The sequence below is a fragment of the Heterocephalus glaber genome, unplaced genomic scaffold (assembly GCF_053883595.1).
Source record: "Heterocephalus glaber isolate CG9 unplaced genomic scaffold, H.glaber_assembly_v1.0 deba00000901, whole genome shotgun sequence".
Classification (NCBI taxonomy): Eukaryota; Metazoa; Chordata; class Mammalia; order Rodentia; family Bathyergidae; genus Heterocephalus; species Heterocephalus glaber.
In genome coordinates this window covers 1-16,947 of record NW_028258171.1, presented here as the reverse complement: position 1 = coordinate 16,947, position 16,947 = coordinate 1, and the positions used below count along the sequence as shown (strand labels likewise).

Genomic DNA, 16,947 nt, shown 5'->3' with positions numbered 1-16,947 from the left:
ACAGCACTAAGGATTCCCATATACCCTTCACCCAGATTCCCTTAATGCTAACATTTTAATCACATTTCCTTTATTATTTGTTTCTATCTACATATACACATTTTTTTCTTAAATATTTGAGAATAAGTTGTAGGCATAATGCACTTTGACTTTTCAGGATAAATTTTAGGAACTTGTATTTTGACAATTTTTCTTTCCTTTATTCAAAGCCCAACTTAAATACAATTTCTAGATTAGTTCTTTCTCCAACTAAGAAAAGATGGTAGCACTTATTAACTCTAAATTCAGTCTTTAATTATTGTCTTTACACTCTCCAGCCCAGGATAAAGATCTTTATGAAGTGATTACAGGATGAAGCTACTGAAAGGTTTAGGTGATCTTATTTGTACTGCCCATCAATTTTGAAAGAAATGCATTTGGAAATATAAACAGATAAGCCAACATAACACCACAAAAAGCAAAGTTAAAAGACTGCTTTGAATACTCGTTGATTTAAAAGATAAATATTAAACAAAAAACAAAACAAATGTTCATTTCTGATTCAAACTCTTATCTACAGGCAGATGAAAATTTAAAACTAATCTATTGAAAAACATTCTATTGATTGATTGCTCTTTCTTCTCTCTTCTTTCTGTCTGAAATGAAAACTCTTTCTAGTAATCCACTTCAGTGTTTAATCAATGTCACTCTTAACTGTTCTATCATTATGACTGAATTATTATTTAAATTCATTTCTCCATATAGAATTAGAGAATAAATTAATCTCTTCTTCATAACTCAAACCTATGAAGTCTGGTGTCCTATTCTCAGATTTAAACAAAAGGAAAAGTGTTAAGACCATCTATCCCTTTATTTGCATTCTGGGGTACACTTTTATATGGGCATAAGAATTTGGCCATGTCCAAGAAATATATTTCCCTACTCTTGCTATTACTATCTAATACCATCACTGCCATGTAAACTTATCCTGTAATTACTGAAAATGATGTTCTGGATAGCTACAGGGCCTCTAAATGCTGCCTAGAGCTATTTCTAGAAACAGTTCATGCATGTGGGCAAGTCAGGTGGATTTGGTGAAGATTTTCTGAAATCTTAATACTAATGCATGTGTGTATCTTAACTGCATTATATGCTTTTAAGACCTTGTATCTATCACCTAATAACTTTCATATTGTTTTCATGAAACAGCCTGGCTGTTTTGTTTTACTTCTGGAAATGGCAGTATTGCCAACAGTCTCAAGCTAGTGCTCAATCCTCAATTCCCTTAGTCTAGAAAATTAACAATATTATGATACCATTTCCTATCCTAGAAAAGAAAAAGCTTTAGCATTTCCTGAGTTCAGTTTTCCAGATTATTACACATGAATGTTTAATATAATCAGTTAAATTGATAATACCTAAGAAATAATGACTTCTTAGCCAAACCAACTATTATTTCATGAGTATTCTACAGAAGTGAGGAGGTGGCTTGAATCAAATAGAGATTCTTAGACGCTGGGAAATTCTGTTCTGCCTGGCTTTGTAAATAGTTTGTGACAACTGGTATCTGTGTAAACGGATGTGATGGTCCCCTGGGGGGGGGGTCAATACTGTTTACAGAGCTGTTTCTTCAGAGTGGTTGAGCTAGAATTGTCTCTAGGGACCCTCTGGAGTTACTCAGAATAGTAACATCCCAGCTACCTGAGAGCTTAGGGACAGGAAAAGACAAGAGAACAGAATATGGGGGAAATACATTCAAATACATGAATCTCTTTCCTCTTAAAGGTGGTACTTAGGCACATTTATATTTAAAATGAACCATAACGGAGCCCATTTGTTACTGTGCTTTCTGACCCATGTTAACACAATTGGCCAAGACTTCCTTAAATTATATCTTTTTGGAAGGTATAAGGCAGGGGGAAGGAAGTTATTACATATACCTTACAATCTGATTTTATAAACCTAAAAAGGACAAAAACATGTCTATTGCCTTTCTTTGCTATATTATCTATCACCACATGTATTGCTCTTACATTGTATTGTAAATGGTGTAATGATGGAATTACTATAGTAGTCCCACATTTGAAAAGATGTCTTTTTGAATGGTTAAGGAATCTTTAAAAAATACACACTAGTGTCAAAACAATAACAATATTAACTAGTGAATCCTAATGATGCCTGTCAATTCTTTAAGTATCATAAATGTATGTCTGTATAACTATGGGCCTATCTGTATGTGTGTAAAAGAAATACTGTATTTCTTTTAGGAAATATTTCTAGCTATTTATCTCCTTGTTTGTGAAGTAGAGGGTTTGTTTTTCTCATAGATGCATACTATTTATATACTTTTAAAGTAGAAAAGAACATCAGAAATTTCTGTCATATCATAGTAGTCCTACCTACTATGAGAGTACATGACGTTGATTATCTAAGGGGTCTAGATACAACATTGATGTATTTACTTTCCAAGTAGAACCAGAGTCAGTGTATGGGTTCTGAAGACAAATTGCAAATTGCAGGGTTTGAATTCTGACTCCACGATATAGCAAATTAAACTTACCTCAATTTGCTGATCAGTACATAGTACAATACAAAGCATCTACCTCAAAAGACTTACAAGGACCAAATTATAGAAATCTATCAGAAAAGTATCAGCACAATACACACACTCAATAAATGTTAGCTAATATCTGTAGAATTTGTTTTGCTAAAAGTTTATCTATTTTGATTTCTCCTGCCATTCTATGAGATAAATATCACCATCTGAGAATCATATTCAAACTTTTCAAATTTATACATTTAATTAATTTCTTTCAAATATTAAGAATAAAAGCAAGAATGGCATATATTGTTCTGGTTATTACTCTAATTTCCATATATCAAAAATATGTTTCCTCGATCCCTGGTACCAAAAAAACAAAACAAAACAAAAATATGTTTTCTAATCAAAGTTATTTGATGGTCTGTGGTCAGCATATAGCTTATGCAGCTAAAGTCAGTGTGCCTATTCTAATCAACCATACTGTTATTTATACATTTGTTTTTTTCAGGAAACGTTAACAGCTATTTGGAAAAAATTTTTTTCACATACATTATTATATAATTCTTATTAAACTATTCAGAAGACATGGAAATGGGAAATAAAAGGGTAATTCAATGAGAAACAAACAGAAAGTTCTTAAGGTTAAAAGTTGTAATTAATATGTAATAGTTTAATAAAGTTTGTACCGATTATAAGAATAATAATAAGAAATATTACATGGTAATTTAGAAATTCTGATATAAGGAAAGATCTTGAAAGAAAATTCAATCCCAAAGAAAGTATATTTCTTTGAACTAAATCTCATTACAGGAAAATAGGAAATTTAAATAACATATTTCTGTAACATAATTTTAGCACTCATTATATTGGCACATGATAGTAATTATAATCAGGATCATAGCGAGTAGATCATTAAGCTCTTATCCTTCAGAGAATCTAATTTAGGAGGCACAGGAAATTAGGTAATTTTGGGGCCTTTGTCTTAAAAAATGCAAACTTATTACTTGGAGACTGTATACTAACTCTCTTGTTACTCTCTCAGGGCTTTGTCTCTTGGCTTCAACAGCCATTAGATAAAAAGAACTATATTTTTCAATTTCTCTGCATAATTAATATCCTTTGCATAGGATTTACACAAAAGTACTAATATATTTTGATTGTCTCCATAAACAGCAAAAATGAAATTGTGAATCTCTGTTTTACCTATTTTTTCAATTCCACCACCATGTTAATAACCAACATGTGGTTGACAGATTACAGAAAAATAATTACATAGATGTGGTCTCTACAGCTTATGACTTCTCATCTGTTTGCCTTTTTTTTTTTTTTTTTTTTTTTTTTTGGTACCGGGGATTGAACTCGGGTCCTTGCGCTTGCGAGGCAGGCGGCAGAATCACTGAGCTAAATCCCTGGGCCCTTGCCTTCCTTTCTAGTCTATAAGATCCCTATTATACTCATCTTCCCCACAGAGCAAAAAAGCAGTGGACATGGTACATTTTTTAATTCTCTAAAATTAAATGAATCAATGAAAGAACATACCATTTAAACAATCATCTAAAAGATATATGGAAAGTAATCATACTTCAAAAATGAAAATATTAAATACTATGCACTAATATGATGCCCACATGCTGAGAACAATGTAAAAAAAATTAAGGAATGCATTTGTTCTAAGGGAAGATGAAAAAGAGGGGGGAAAACAAAAAGAGTAATACTTGAAAAGAAGTAAACAAAAGTTGGTGGAAGAAGGGAAGTGATCTCAGTGATGTTGGCACTATCCAAAGATATTCATATAATTTTAAATTTTCTAGTAACCATATTAAACAAAAAATAAGGAACTAGTTAGCAATAGTAACATCATAAATATTAAGTCAAAGGAAATACAAAAATAATTTTGAGAAATTTTACAATCTTTCTTTGTACTGTATTTACAGAAAACCTCAGGTTGAACTAGCCACATTTTGAATGTTTGACAGCCACATGTGGCTAGTGGCAACCATATTAGAGAGCACAGACAAAGATTATTATGTAGTCCTAATAAAGTACACTGTATATATATTGAGGGGTGTCAAAAAACATATTAGAGTAGAGCCTATATGTAGATACAAGGTACTGAAATAGCTTTTAGAAAAGTTTGTAAGGCCAGAAAATCACAAGACCTGTCAACATCACATAACTTATTCATTTGGATATTTGCATTAGAGAAAATAAGCTGCATCCTTTATATTCCTATATGCAGTACGTAGATTCGTCTATGTGTAATTAGATAAACACAAATGCCACAAAGAAGAGGTGATATTATATCTCTGATTAGTATAGTCCATTGACTTAATGTACAATGTTTCAAATTATCCATTGGCTACTCATGGAAATTACTAGACTTTTGTTGTTTACTTTATTGTTAAAAAAGCTATGTAAAGTGAGGGTACTACACTAAAACTTTTTAAAAGTTTTTGTTTGTTTTACCAAGTCTTAAATGATGAGTACATCAATATTTATTCTATTGGAAAAAATTCAGATTTCTGCCTAAGAACTATTTAAAGTAAATGCATATTTGAGAAATTCTATCATAATGTTTAAGATTTTCAACTTCAAAATTATCATATGAATGTAATGAACACAGTAAAATAATGTGATCTTCTAAGGTTTAGGCTAATTTTTTATAAATACACATATAAATTAAGGTTTGTAAACTTGTATCACCTTGTTTAAAATATTAAAATATTATTTAGGCTGAAATGATTGTGGAAACTATCCTAAAATTTGATTAAATAAGAAAAACAGTAAATTTTATTATTTTTCTTTCCCAGTGATAATGAGCTATTTGGCCATTAAAAATATATTTCTAATATTTTCAGCCTTTCTTAAATTTTCCTAAAAGAATAACTTGTGTAAGGTAACTAAAAACAAATGAACTGAGTAGGTTTAAATTTCTACAACTGAAAGGAAAATAAGTTTAATAATCATGCATTTTTTGTTAAGGTGTGAACACATCTCAATTATCTGTGAATTTAACGATTTCATAAATCATGTATGGAAGACAAATTTTCCCACAATGCATGTAAAGAGAAAAAACAGACTTTCCTTATATGGGCCATTTATTTTGTTCAAGAATATTTTTAGATTTGGAAAACAAAACAGAAGAATCACCAGTCAGATACTAAGCGGGAATCACTGAAACATAATGTTAGTTCTAATGGATGGATGATTGTGTTTGGTCTTTTGAAACTTTGAAGTATAGGTAAGTCTTGATCACACAAATTAATAAATCCTAAAGCTGGAGTTAACAATAACCATTACACCCAAATTCTGCAGCTTAGCCCAGCCAATTTTTCAAAAGGTCAGGTTGTGAACTGGAGAAGATCAGGGAGGTCCACCGCATAGCTTTGTTGCCAGGCATCTCTCGTCTGGATTGTTGCAGGCATTTATTAGTATTCGTCAGCAGACTCAACAAAGCAAACAAGAAATTCAAGCACGAATAATAAAATGAAATGCTGCTATATAACCCTTTGTCATTCAGCAAATATGGGACTTTTTAGCTACATTGTTCCTAAACCTGGGTTACTACTTTAATTTTTCTCCACAGTGCTGACTGAATGAGTATGCATGTGTGTTAAATGCAGAGCTCCCCTAACAACTGCAGAACTGCCATTTAATCTGTTGGTAGATGGACCATTTCCTGTGGGAACCCTAGCTATGATTTCCAGATCCACCAAATAAATCTCAGATTAAGATTCCAAATGAAACCTGCCTTTGGCAGATAAAAAATGTCAAGATGGATATAAACAGTAAAATTATAAATTATCTAGGTGTTGCATGACAAACCAATGCTCAATTTTTTTGTTGACATGTGCCCAGATATCAAAACTATATGAGACATTCATCAAATGTCACACTTTCATAATATTGGAGGCATCATTAAAACTGTTTGACTAAGGACCTCAAAGTGTTTAAGCAGTAGCTCAAAAGTATATTTGTGCAAAGTAGAAGAATAAATTTACATATCAGCAGCAGCTCATAAGGGATGGGTAAATATTCTGTTTATCTCTCATTGTAATTCAGGTTATTTTAAATACAAGGTTTTAGGAAATCATCATACTTATATGGCATCATTACATAACTTTATGTAAATGATATATTTTATTCAAATTTACGATTTGTCCAAACTACAAAAACAAAAGGGTAAAAGGAAAAGGTATGAGAGCTACTTCATTAACCAACTTAACTGCTAAACTAGTGTTTTATTAGTCAGTTAGCCTCTAGCATCATCAGACCTTGGTTAAGAGTTGGCATTTTAAGCTTTTTTTAAAAAGCATTAAGTACTTGAGACCAAAAAAAAAAGAAAAAACCCTCAGAAAAGTAAATTTGTTTTTTGATAATGTGTTCATTTTAAATGACTTGGGGGAGGGGCAGGGATACTTTAAAAAGAAAATAAGTAATAAAGGGCCAATACAGAACATCTTAGAAAGTAAATGTCCTAATAAAAATGCAGAGGAAGTCTCTGGTGTTAGTTTCTACTGCATTCTCAGGAGATTGAGCCCTGCTTTTTAATGAAAAAAATTTTTTGTCTTTGCTCTTCTTACCTGCACTAATGCAGTCTTGTCCTACTCTTAAACTCTATATTGGTTATAAAATACAGACAATGAAGGTTTCTAAAAGGAAAAAATCGGATTTGCTGGCTCCAATCATTCCTTTTTTAAACTTTTACTTCTTAAAAGCAATTGAATAAAAGGCCTCAGTGACTTCATAGTTTGCAGCATTTGTTTTTGATACATGTATTTAAAATAGGAGTTCTTTGACATTATAATTTTATACTTATAGTTAATGTGGCCAAAGGATACCAAATACTCTATACTTTATATTCCAAATCTCAGAATTTGAACATAAAACAGATCTTAACTACACATTTGTTGTTTCTCCTATCATATTTCTTTCCTCCAATACTTACTATTGGTGCAAGAAGATTAATGTTAAATAAATCTTACCTATCCTAATTTACTAAGAGTATCTACTTACCTATTTTTAATTTTCCAGGGTAGAAAAGGATATTTAAAAAGAAATAAGGATATTTTGTGCTTAACTTGACTATACTGTTATATAAAAATGCTCAAATCAATGAGCATTGTTAGTTATATCAATCCTGTTAATTTTCTAGTATACCAAGTTATTAGGTAGCGAAAACAAAATTGCATTAAAGTGAAGGATTTCATTGTTTATTTCTAAAATATTGAAGTAGCAAAAACTTACATATGTAGTTTCTATAAAGCAAATACAATTTTGTCAATATGAACTGACTGGTTTTCATTTTTCACCCATTTAGTATCCTAATTTTTAAGCACTAAAAGTTCATATGTGAAACATAGAATCAGTCCAAAAGTAAACATGAAAGTCAAAGTATGATTTTTTAAAATAATAACTTTATACCTTATACTGTATCAGTATATTTTACTATTTGGCAAAGGATTATCAATTTCACCCAAAAGCTACAGATTAGATTGGGGTGGGGGTGTACTGGGGATTGAACCTAAAGCCTCATGTACACTAATCACACTATGTACCAGTGAACTACACTCCCAGTCACCCTCAGAATATTTTTAATTTGATTACTTAAACTATAAAATAATCTACTTAACCAATTCAAAATTTTGAAACCTGACCTATTCTGTTTGGCTTTTCATATTCCCTGCAAACTAGCAAAACACAAAGAAAAATAATATTTGAAATTCTCACAAAAAGGCAATAATGTCCTAGGATTACAGAAACTAAATAACTAAAAGTTGGGGTATTTGGAGAACTCCTCCAAAAGATTTTATTCTACTCCTCTTGATTTATTTATAACAAAAAGAAGTGAATAAATGTACACTAAATATGTAATTTTGTCATTTAAGAAATATTTTTTTGTAGGAGCAATATTTTTAAAAAAGTATTCTGAATACCTTTAAATCAAGGAAGTCATATCAATCTTCTCTACAGTCAACCAGGATCAATTCTATAAATAGCCTCAAATTCAGTCTACATCCCAATGTATTTAGGTTTCCTACAAAATGCCAATGTATACTCAGAAATTTATAGGAATCATAGAAAGGAAACCATACCAGTGATATTAAAGAAAAACTCTAATTTCTAGAAAATTAATGATTCAGTAATATCATAATAAGATTTGTATTATAAATACATGTTCCAAGAAGTATTCTGGCATGAAAGATCACAACCAAAAATGAATGAAGATTTTTAATGAGAAACTTTAAAAAAAGAGAATCTAAAATGAAGCAAAATAAGTTAGGCAAATTCAAGTAGCTTCTTCTATTTCAAACATTTTTTTCATATTTTCATTGTCACAAATTTAAAAGAGCTTGCGTATTGGAAAGTTGGTATTTCCTTGAATCGAGAACAAAAAATAGAGTCACAAGTTCTACAAAGAGAAAATCATATCAACAGAACAGAAATGGAGGTCCAATTAAAAGAAAAATTTACGATTTTTATAAGGATTTCTATAAAATATAAGATAAAAAAATGTCGTAAGAATTACACATGAAAAGTTATAGCCTGAATTTAATTAGGAAAGAAGGGAGAAGAAAGAAAAGAGAGAGACTGATTTCTAAAATATCACAAACTTGTCCCTTAATTAAAATTTATGGATAGGTTCATGGATTTTAATAAATGTATCACAGTAGTGCAGGACATTGTTAGTGAGGGAGATTGTATATACATGGGGTAAGAAGTATATGGAACTCTGTATTTTCTCTAGTTTTCCTGTTAACCTAAAACTGCCCTAAAAAGTCTATTTTAAAACCCCACCACAAATTTTTAAAAAGAAACATACAACATAAGCTCATCACTGTGAAGTATTCATATCATAAATGATGACTAGCAAAACAGTTCATAACAAATACTATAACCAGCTAGAAAGCTAAGTTACTCTTGCAAATGTTTTTTAAATTCTATTTTTCTACAGAAGCCAAGAGTAGCAGCAGAATCATTCATAGCAACAAAAGAGAAAAAAGAAAAAAGAAACCTAGAATCCCATTTATTTTCATAAACTCATTTAAATTAAATTATTTTTTAATGAAAGAGTACAACCTGAAGCATTATTCCAAGAGTAGGCTCAGTACTTCTGCAGGAAACACATCTGTCCTTACCGGTCCACTGACAGGATCCTACCAGTACTTCCTCAAATACTGGAGATGATCATGTTTGAGAAACTACTAGCACTCTATTAAGCTAGGTCGTTTGGAGCTAAATAGTAAATTTAATCAGACTTCATGCATGTTCCTTTTTTTAAAACTCTCTAGGGCATACAGAAAACTCTTAAATTTAATCTTAAGTTTGTACTTGCCAAAAGGAAAAGGCATACATTCTGTGATGTCACTAGTCTGAATGAAGGGTGTCACTGCAATTAGAATTTTAATACAAATAACATTAGATTTTACCCTAAATGAATATTAATGAATCTGTATTATACTCTATCAAATATTTAAATATAGGCTTACTTCTCCAAAAAACAATATTTTAGTGATGTTCAGTATATTTGAGAACAGCTAGAAAAATGGATGTTTACTCTAATCAATTTGCTATTTCCTTCTTCCCTTCCTTAAACATAACATAGTTACTAAAAATGATGTGAGATTCTACAATCATGTTTTAGTCATAATCATCAATACCATCTAAAAGTATATCATAGACATCTGTCAAGAGTGTTTCCTGAGTTGTCTACTTATAAAATATTTACAAATCATGCAATAGTTTCAGTTATAATTCCATTAGAGGACAATAGATAAACAAAAGGTAAAAAGAACATATACCTTGCAAACAGAAAGAATGAGGAATGAAACAATAATAAAAGAAGTAGATAGTGGCACAGGTTCAATACACCAAGTGAAAATAAACAGTATTCTAACTCAATAAGGAACTAGTAAGACACAAAACTTTTAAAAATTATACTTAGTAGAGTAATTCTTTAAACCTATAAAAATCATGGCTATAAAAGATACAGTCACCACTAATCTAATTCTAAAATAAAGAGAACGAAAGTTGCATTTTACTTAAACTTACCAAGGTAAGATTTTTAAAAATACTTACTGAACTCCAATATACTGCAATATGTAAGGATTCTATTAATATAAGAAGTTCTAGAAGTAGTTTCTCACCTTGTTTCATATGAGTTAAAAAGAATCCTAATTGAGAATTCTATTCACTTTACGCTTAAAGAAAAATTATACTAAAATACAATCCATACCAACATTTAGATAATACATAAGTGAAGATGCCATGTGTGCAAAATACATATTAAATACAATTCCAGAAAATAACAAAATTAGAAATAAAAATTCATTAAGAGATTTTTGTTTAAAGTTTCTTGGACCTGTGTGATTCTCACCATTTCTTACTTTCGATTAGTAAGAAAATTTAAAAGACAGCAGACTTAATAATTAATTTTGGTAGGCACAGTAACCTTCTTTAACCTTTCTTAGGGAACACTGACCCCTAAAGGCTCCAAATTTTAAATGAGTTTCATAATTTTCTAAATGTAACTGGTATCCAGTTCTTACTTTTAACTATATAATTGTAAATATGTACATTTATGCCACACATAGTGGTCCATAAATAATACATAAATTATTTCCAAAGGATTATCGTGTACAGTAAAACCATTAGACCTTGTCTTTGCTAATAAAAACCACCAAATTTAATTTAAGAAATTTAAGATGCTATTCTAGTTACTTATAAAAGATGTTTGAATTCCATACCGCTTTTCTTATATAGTTAAGTAAATACAGTTACGTCTTTGTTATCCTTGGGTGTTTGGTACCAGGACTGTTCACAGATACCAAAATCTGTAGATGCTCGAGTCTCTTACACAAAATGGTGTAGAATTGGCATATAACCTACTCACAATCCTTCTAAATACTTTAAGTCACCTCTAGATTACCTGATACTATGTAAATAGTTGCTATACTATATTGTTTAGGGAACACAAGCAAGAAAAAGTCTGTACATGTTCGGTACAGAGACAACTTTTTCCAAATATTTTGGAAAAGTTCAATTCTCAGACACAGAACCCAAAGTTACAGAAAGGTCAAATATAAATGGCTAAACAACCAACCACAGGCCCAAATTCTTTCTGAGGAGTGACTTTGCATTAGCATAAACTCCTCTAATTATTTCATTTTTTTTCCTTAAGCAGACAAAAAGAAAGATTTCACAAAAAAAAAGCAAAACAATTTACTTCTTAAGAGGCCAGAAGATACTAAAAATACTCATATGGCAACAAACACTAATTCATACCTATATTGTTTCTATCAACTTAAAAAAATTCATTCAGGGTTGTTTTTAAACTACTTAAAGAAACTTTGTAGATGTCTTCACCTTTTCCAACTACCAACTTCAGCTTTTCATTTTCCAAGATGACAACAATGACAAAGAAAAAAATGTGAAGGATCATACCTGTTACATTATATAATTTATCAACTCTTGAAACTTTTCAGCAAAGTTTCTACAATAAAGCCAGGAAAAGAATCAGTACTCTTTATAAAGAAATTTAAGGGAATACAAAGGCATATCTGTGTAATACAAGCTTTAATTAGCTCAATTTGCTAAAAAATTGTGAAATAAAATTAAATAACTTTTAACACAAATAGATTGTGAATAGATTTGTATAAGATAGAACTTTGAAGCAATTTGTGCTTTAAGATAAGCCTTATGAACCTTGCTATCAAGATGACCACATGAGGGTTTACTGTGGAAAAAGTTATCATAGCACGCCAAAGATACTACATTTACCTGCTTAACTTTCTTAATAATGCTTATTAAGAGACTGTAATAAAAGAAATGTCTTGTTTTTATTTCCAATGGAAAAAAATGCCTTTAAAAATGCAAATTTTCTTAATGTTTCAGTCACATTTGCTGAGGTCTGCCTCCTGCAAACTACATAGCATCTATGTCATCACATCTAAAAGCTGCTTTCTTAAGTATTCAGAAGCTTCTTTGAAACCTTTACTTATTTTACATGTATGAGAAATACTTCCTCCACAGCCCCTATCTCTTTAGATTTATTAAAAATAATTCCCCTGGCTCCTTAAAGTCCTTTTGGTCTCCAGTGTGAACAATATGATTTTCACAAGGTGACTTGTCAATAAGGAACATAAATAATATGCACATCATTATTTGCTTACTTTTTCTTTATGCATAAATTTAGTAGAATGCTTTTTGAGCTCTTCAAAAGAAGACTTTTATTTACTTGAATAAATCAAAATAGCTACAAAAATAGTCCCCAACATCAGACCAATACATTCTTATCACAAATGTGAACCTAAGTACAGTGAACCAAAATGAGGTGTCATATAATCTATGCACTAAAACTATTAACTTTGCATTAAAAACCTTTTAACTACTTACTCAGTTATTATATATTATTGCTTTGTACATAATTCAGTCAATTATTTGGATCCTAAACTCATGCATCCCAGAGTCCCAAAGAAGAAGGTAATGGTAGCATAAACAGCAAGAAATTTTATAACTAGGGAAAAAGATACAAATGCAGAAATCGGGGGGGGGGGGTACTTAGAAAGCACACTATCTTTCTATACAACAAAATAACATGTAATTTTTACCTTATTTAATGTAATGATTATAGAAGTCTCTCAAAACAGTCTTTAACCTTCTAAGCAAGTAATGTGGTTCAATATATGGGGAAAAGAGAGTTCTGCGGGAGGAAAGGGAACCAAAAAAGGGGAGAGACTGTATAGTGTTTTTAAAAGAATACTATGCTTTAATGATAAAACTGAAAGGAAATAAAAAATACATATAAAGGTTTAAGTCTCCAACCACAGATCCTCAAAATGATGATGTAATTTCCAAGGATTTCCAATTTTCAACATTTTACCATACCGGATCTTACATCCCCCTCAGCCTTCCCCATGTACATACTGTGCACACCCTTCTCTCTCTCCCCTCCCCTCCCCCTTTCCCTCTCCCTCTCCAGCTGTAGTCCTATCTCAATCTCTTTCTCTTCAGGTTATCTCTCAGTCTGTCTCTGTTTAGACTGTCTTTCAAAATGTGTTTCTGTCTCCTGACTGTTCTCTGCCTCTCAGGCTGTCCCTCTCCCTATGAATATCTGTATCCTTTCCCTGTCTCTCCTATCGTCTTCTTTGATCTGGGTCTCCAAGTCTTCCTCTGCCTCCATCTACATATTTCTGCCTAACTCTGCCTTTGCAGCTCTCTCTGGCTCCCTCTGACTCTGTCCCTCTGTGAACGCCTCTAGAGGAGTCTCATGATATGCATGTGGCTTTCTCTGCGCCTCGCTCAATCTCTTTCTACTCTGTCTCCATGTACATGTCTCATCCTCACTCTCTGCATCTCTACTTCTGGATTCTGTGTGTGTCTGTGTCTCTGGTGTCTCTCACTGCCCACGTGTGTGTCTTCTGTCTCCTCCTCTGGGAGTGTCTTTTGCCTCTGAAGAGTCTCTTCTCTGTGTTTGTGTATGTATGATGTGCTTCTACCTCTCCTTCACTGTTCATCTTTGTCTCCTCAGGGCATCGCTCTCACTCCATGAATCTATGTGTTTCTCCCTGTGTGACCTCCTACATGCCTTTCTATGGAATCATCTCCTTTTCTGTACCTCCTTCTCTCTGAGTGTACCTCCATGTCTCTCCCAGGCATTCTCTTAGTAAATTCTGTCTTTTTGTGGGCACGTGTGTCTTATTTTTTTCCCTGTGCATCTTTTTCCTCTTCCTCTCTCAAAACTTTTTTTGTGTCTCTGTATGTGTGTGTGTCTCCCTCTGTGTAGGTATCTCTTTCTCTGTGTCTTTGTGTCTCTTCTGTAGTACATGGGTCTATTTGTCTGAGTCTCCTTTGTGTGTGTGAGTGTGTGTGTGTGTGTGTGTGTGTGTGCACATGTGCTTGTCTGCTTCTAACATATTGGTTAGAACAAATACACTTCATTCAGTGCCTTGAACTGCCATAACACCTGGAGCTTGGTATTAATACCTTAAAAGACCTTACCTTTTGACCAGTCCTCCATTTGTACTTCTGTTCTTGTTTGCTCTGGCAATGTCCCTGGTTTTTGCTCCAAGACTGAAGCTAAAATAAAGCCAACTCTAGATAAATAAACTTACAACAATGTAACAGAACACACCTAAACCTTACCTTTATTTAACAGAGAATTTACAGGATAAATGGTTTTCTAAGACATGTATAATAAGACAATTAACTGTGTATTTTCAACAGGTGAAATTAAAATTTTCAGGAAAAGTTTCTTTTCTTCATAATTATATTTTCATAAATACCCTTCAGGTTAAACTTTTAGGTATTCTTGTTCCTTTGGTTAGAAAACATTTAGTATATCTAATTTAAATCTTCTCCAACTAAAATTTCATATGTTTATAAACATTTTATTATCTATGCTGTATGTTTTATATCAAGAACTTTAAAATGTATTGACTTGAATTTACTATGCATATATTCATATAAAACATTTAATACCTATAAATCCAATTTAAGGTTACCACTCTAAGTTTTTAGAAAATATAAAGACCAGCATTAACTTGTGGAAATATTGTTATTTCTCTCTTGCATTTGCTTTAACAGTAAACATGATAAAAGCTAAGCAATTTGCGGGGGGGGGGTGTGGTTTTAAGGAGAATAAAATTAGATTTACCTCACAGCTAGAACCCTGCGTTCTTTAAAAAGTCCTCAAATAAAGCTGTAGTAAGCTTCTCCTTTTCCAATTTTCTCTAAATATGTTGATCTGGAGTTGGCAGTCTTTTTCTAAGTTCCTCATTTACTTTTGGATTAGCTAGAAATATAGGAAGTTATTAATATCAAAGAAATATGTTCCAGTCAATGAAGCCATTTCCCTACATATTGCCCAAAAAGGTTAATAATAATTGCAGTATTTTAATAAGAGATTCATATACCAAGACATGTAGAAAATACAGTCTTTAATAACCTCTGGAGTATTTTAAAACATGTCTTACAGGCCTTAATGTGCTTAGTAATATACTATTTAAAACCATAATTTTATCCCTCTGCAATATACAGTCACTCTTCCTCATCATTTACCCAGCTAATGAATGCCAGCAATTAGTAAAATGTAATCCCATTGCACAATCATTTTAATGCTTTTAGCACTCAGAAAAGTAAACACCAAATTAATACTGCTCAAGCCATATCAGATCCTAGTTGGAAGCAAGCAATTATAGTTCAGCTCCTCAGGTGTAATTAAATGATTGGAATGATTTAGTTCCATAAATGCAAGTTAATTCATAAGCAAGCAACAAATATACTGGGAGTAATTACAAGAAACATTGACAGTCTAAGCAGGGCAAATTCGCTGAAGAGCCTGACATAGTAAAATGCTGCCCTCTCCTGGGCATATAAGTGAATATCTCAGAGACAAAAAAAATCCAATTAACCAAACCTTTTTAAAAGCTTCTTGGAAAAAAAAAAAGACTAATATATCAGTTTGATTTTCTTTCCTCTATCAAATCTATATGTGTTTTATATTATGATAATTTATAGATACCCACATAATTAATGGTTTTCCCAATAAAGTTCTTAGTCTGAGTCCCAAAACACACGGAGCAATTCTCAAACTTTTAATGAAACCAAGCAACACTCATATAACACTGACAGACTACAAGTGAATCTTCTAGTGCCCATGTGGGCTGCCAGTCAAAACCTATGATCTACCTGTGGTAGGGCTTAAGAGGGTTGTCACATACAATAATTAGACATGCTTTCTAAGTAGTAAAATTTGCATGAAAAAATATAAAACAAAATACCTAGTATTATTGTGACTTTGCATGATACACTAAGATTGTTTTTGATCAACAATAAAATAAAAGCCCACTGGTATGTATAACTGTCATAAGCATATTTGAAAACATAAAGTGTTAACGAGTATTACACAACATAGAATGCATGGTGGTTTTAAAACATTTCTACCTTGCATCCCTTTGCCCTTCTGTAAAATTGAACATGTTCTTCAATAAAACATAGTAATTAGGACAACAAATGTTTACTTATTCAATAAATGCAAATGGTACATGAAGAAGATAATGCACAACACTATACCAATATCATTTGGGAAGGAAAGAGCATTAAATTAATGCCCTTTTGATTTGCTTTCACATAAATACATATTCTAAGTCATATTCTGTGCAAACTATCAAAACAAATCAAAATATTAAAAAGTCCTGTCACTAAGTTTAAAATGTACAGCACATTTGCTTTGCCCTTGATGTCAGAGTCTTATTTTTTTCAATTCATATCTTGTAACTGTAAGTTAATTGCTTTTGGAAAGTACTTATTAATTCATGTAAAAATTAATGTGACAATGTGTTTAAATCCCTCTTAAATGACCATACCATGCATCTTTCTTTTCTTTAAGTACCAAGTGAAACCTGTCAAAAGACATCACTGCAAAA

At 31.7% G+C, this 16,947-nt stretch overlaps 1 protein-coding gene across 11 annotated transcripts in view; it reads right to left on the bottom strand.

Annotated features, from left to right (window-relative positions):
• The window catches only part of Mipol1 (mirror-image polydactyly 1), a 277,529-nt gene extending 260,793 nt beyond the window's left edge, over positions 1-16,736 (bottom strand). For 2 of the 11 annotated variants that reach the window (XR_015450059.1, XM_087208012.1), the window contains exons 1-2: positions 15,177-16,708; positions 14,522-14,599 (exon numbers count right to left, since the gene is read on the bottom strand). Coding sequence is in view for 8 of the 11 variants with exons in the window: in XM_087208012.1 (XP_087064138.1) it covers positions 14,522-14,540 (19 nt within the window). In the remaining 3 variants the exon portion in view is untranslated. Of the gene's footprint in view, positions 1-11,965; positions 12,015-13,131; positions 13,224-14,521; positions 14,600-15,176 lie in introns of those variants that run through there. The other 9 variants (XM_087208014.1, XM_087208013.1, XM_087208007.1 and 6 more) reach the window with 8 other exon arrangements.
• Between the last annotated feature and the right edge of the window lie 211 nt (positions 16,737-16,947).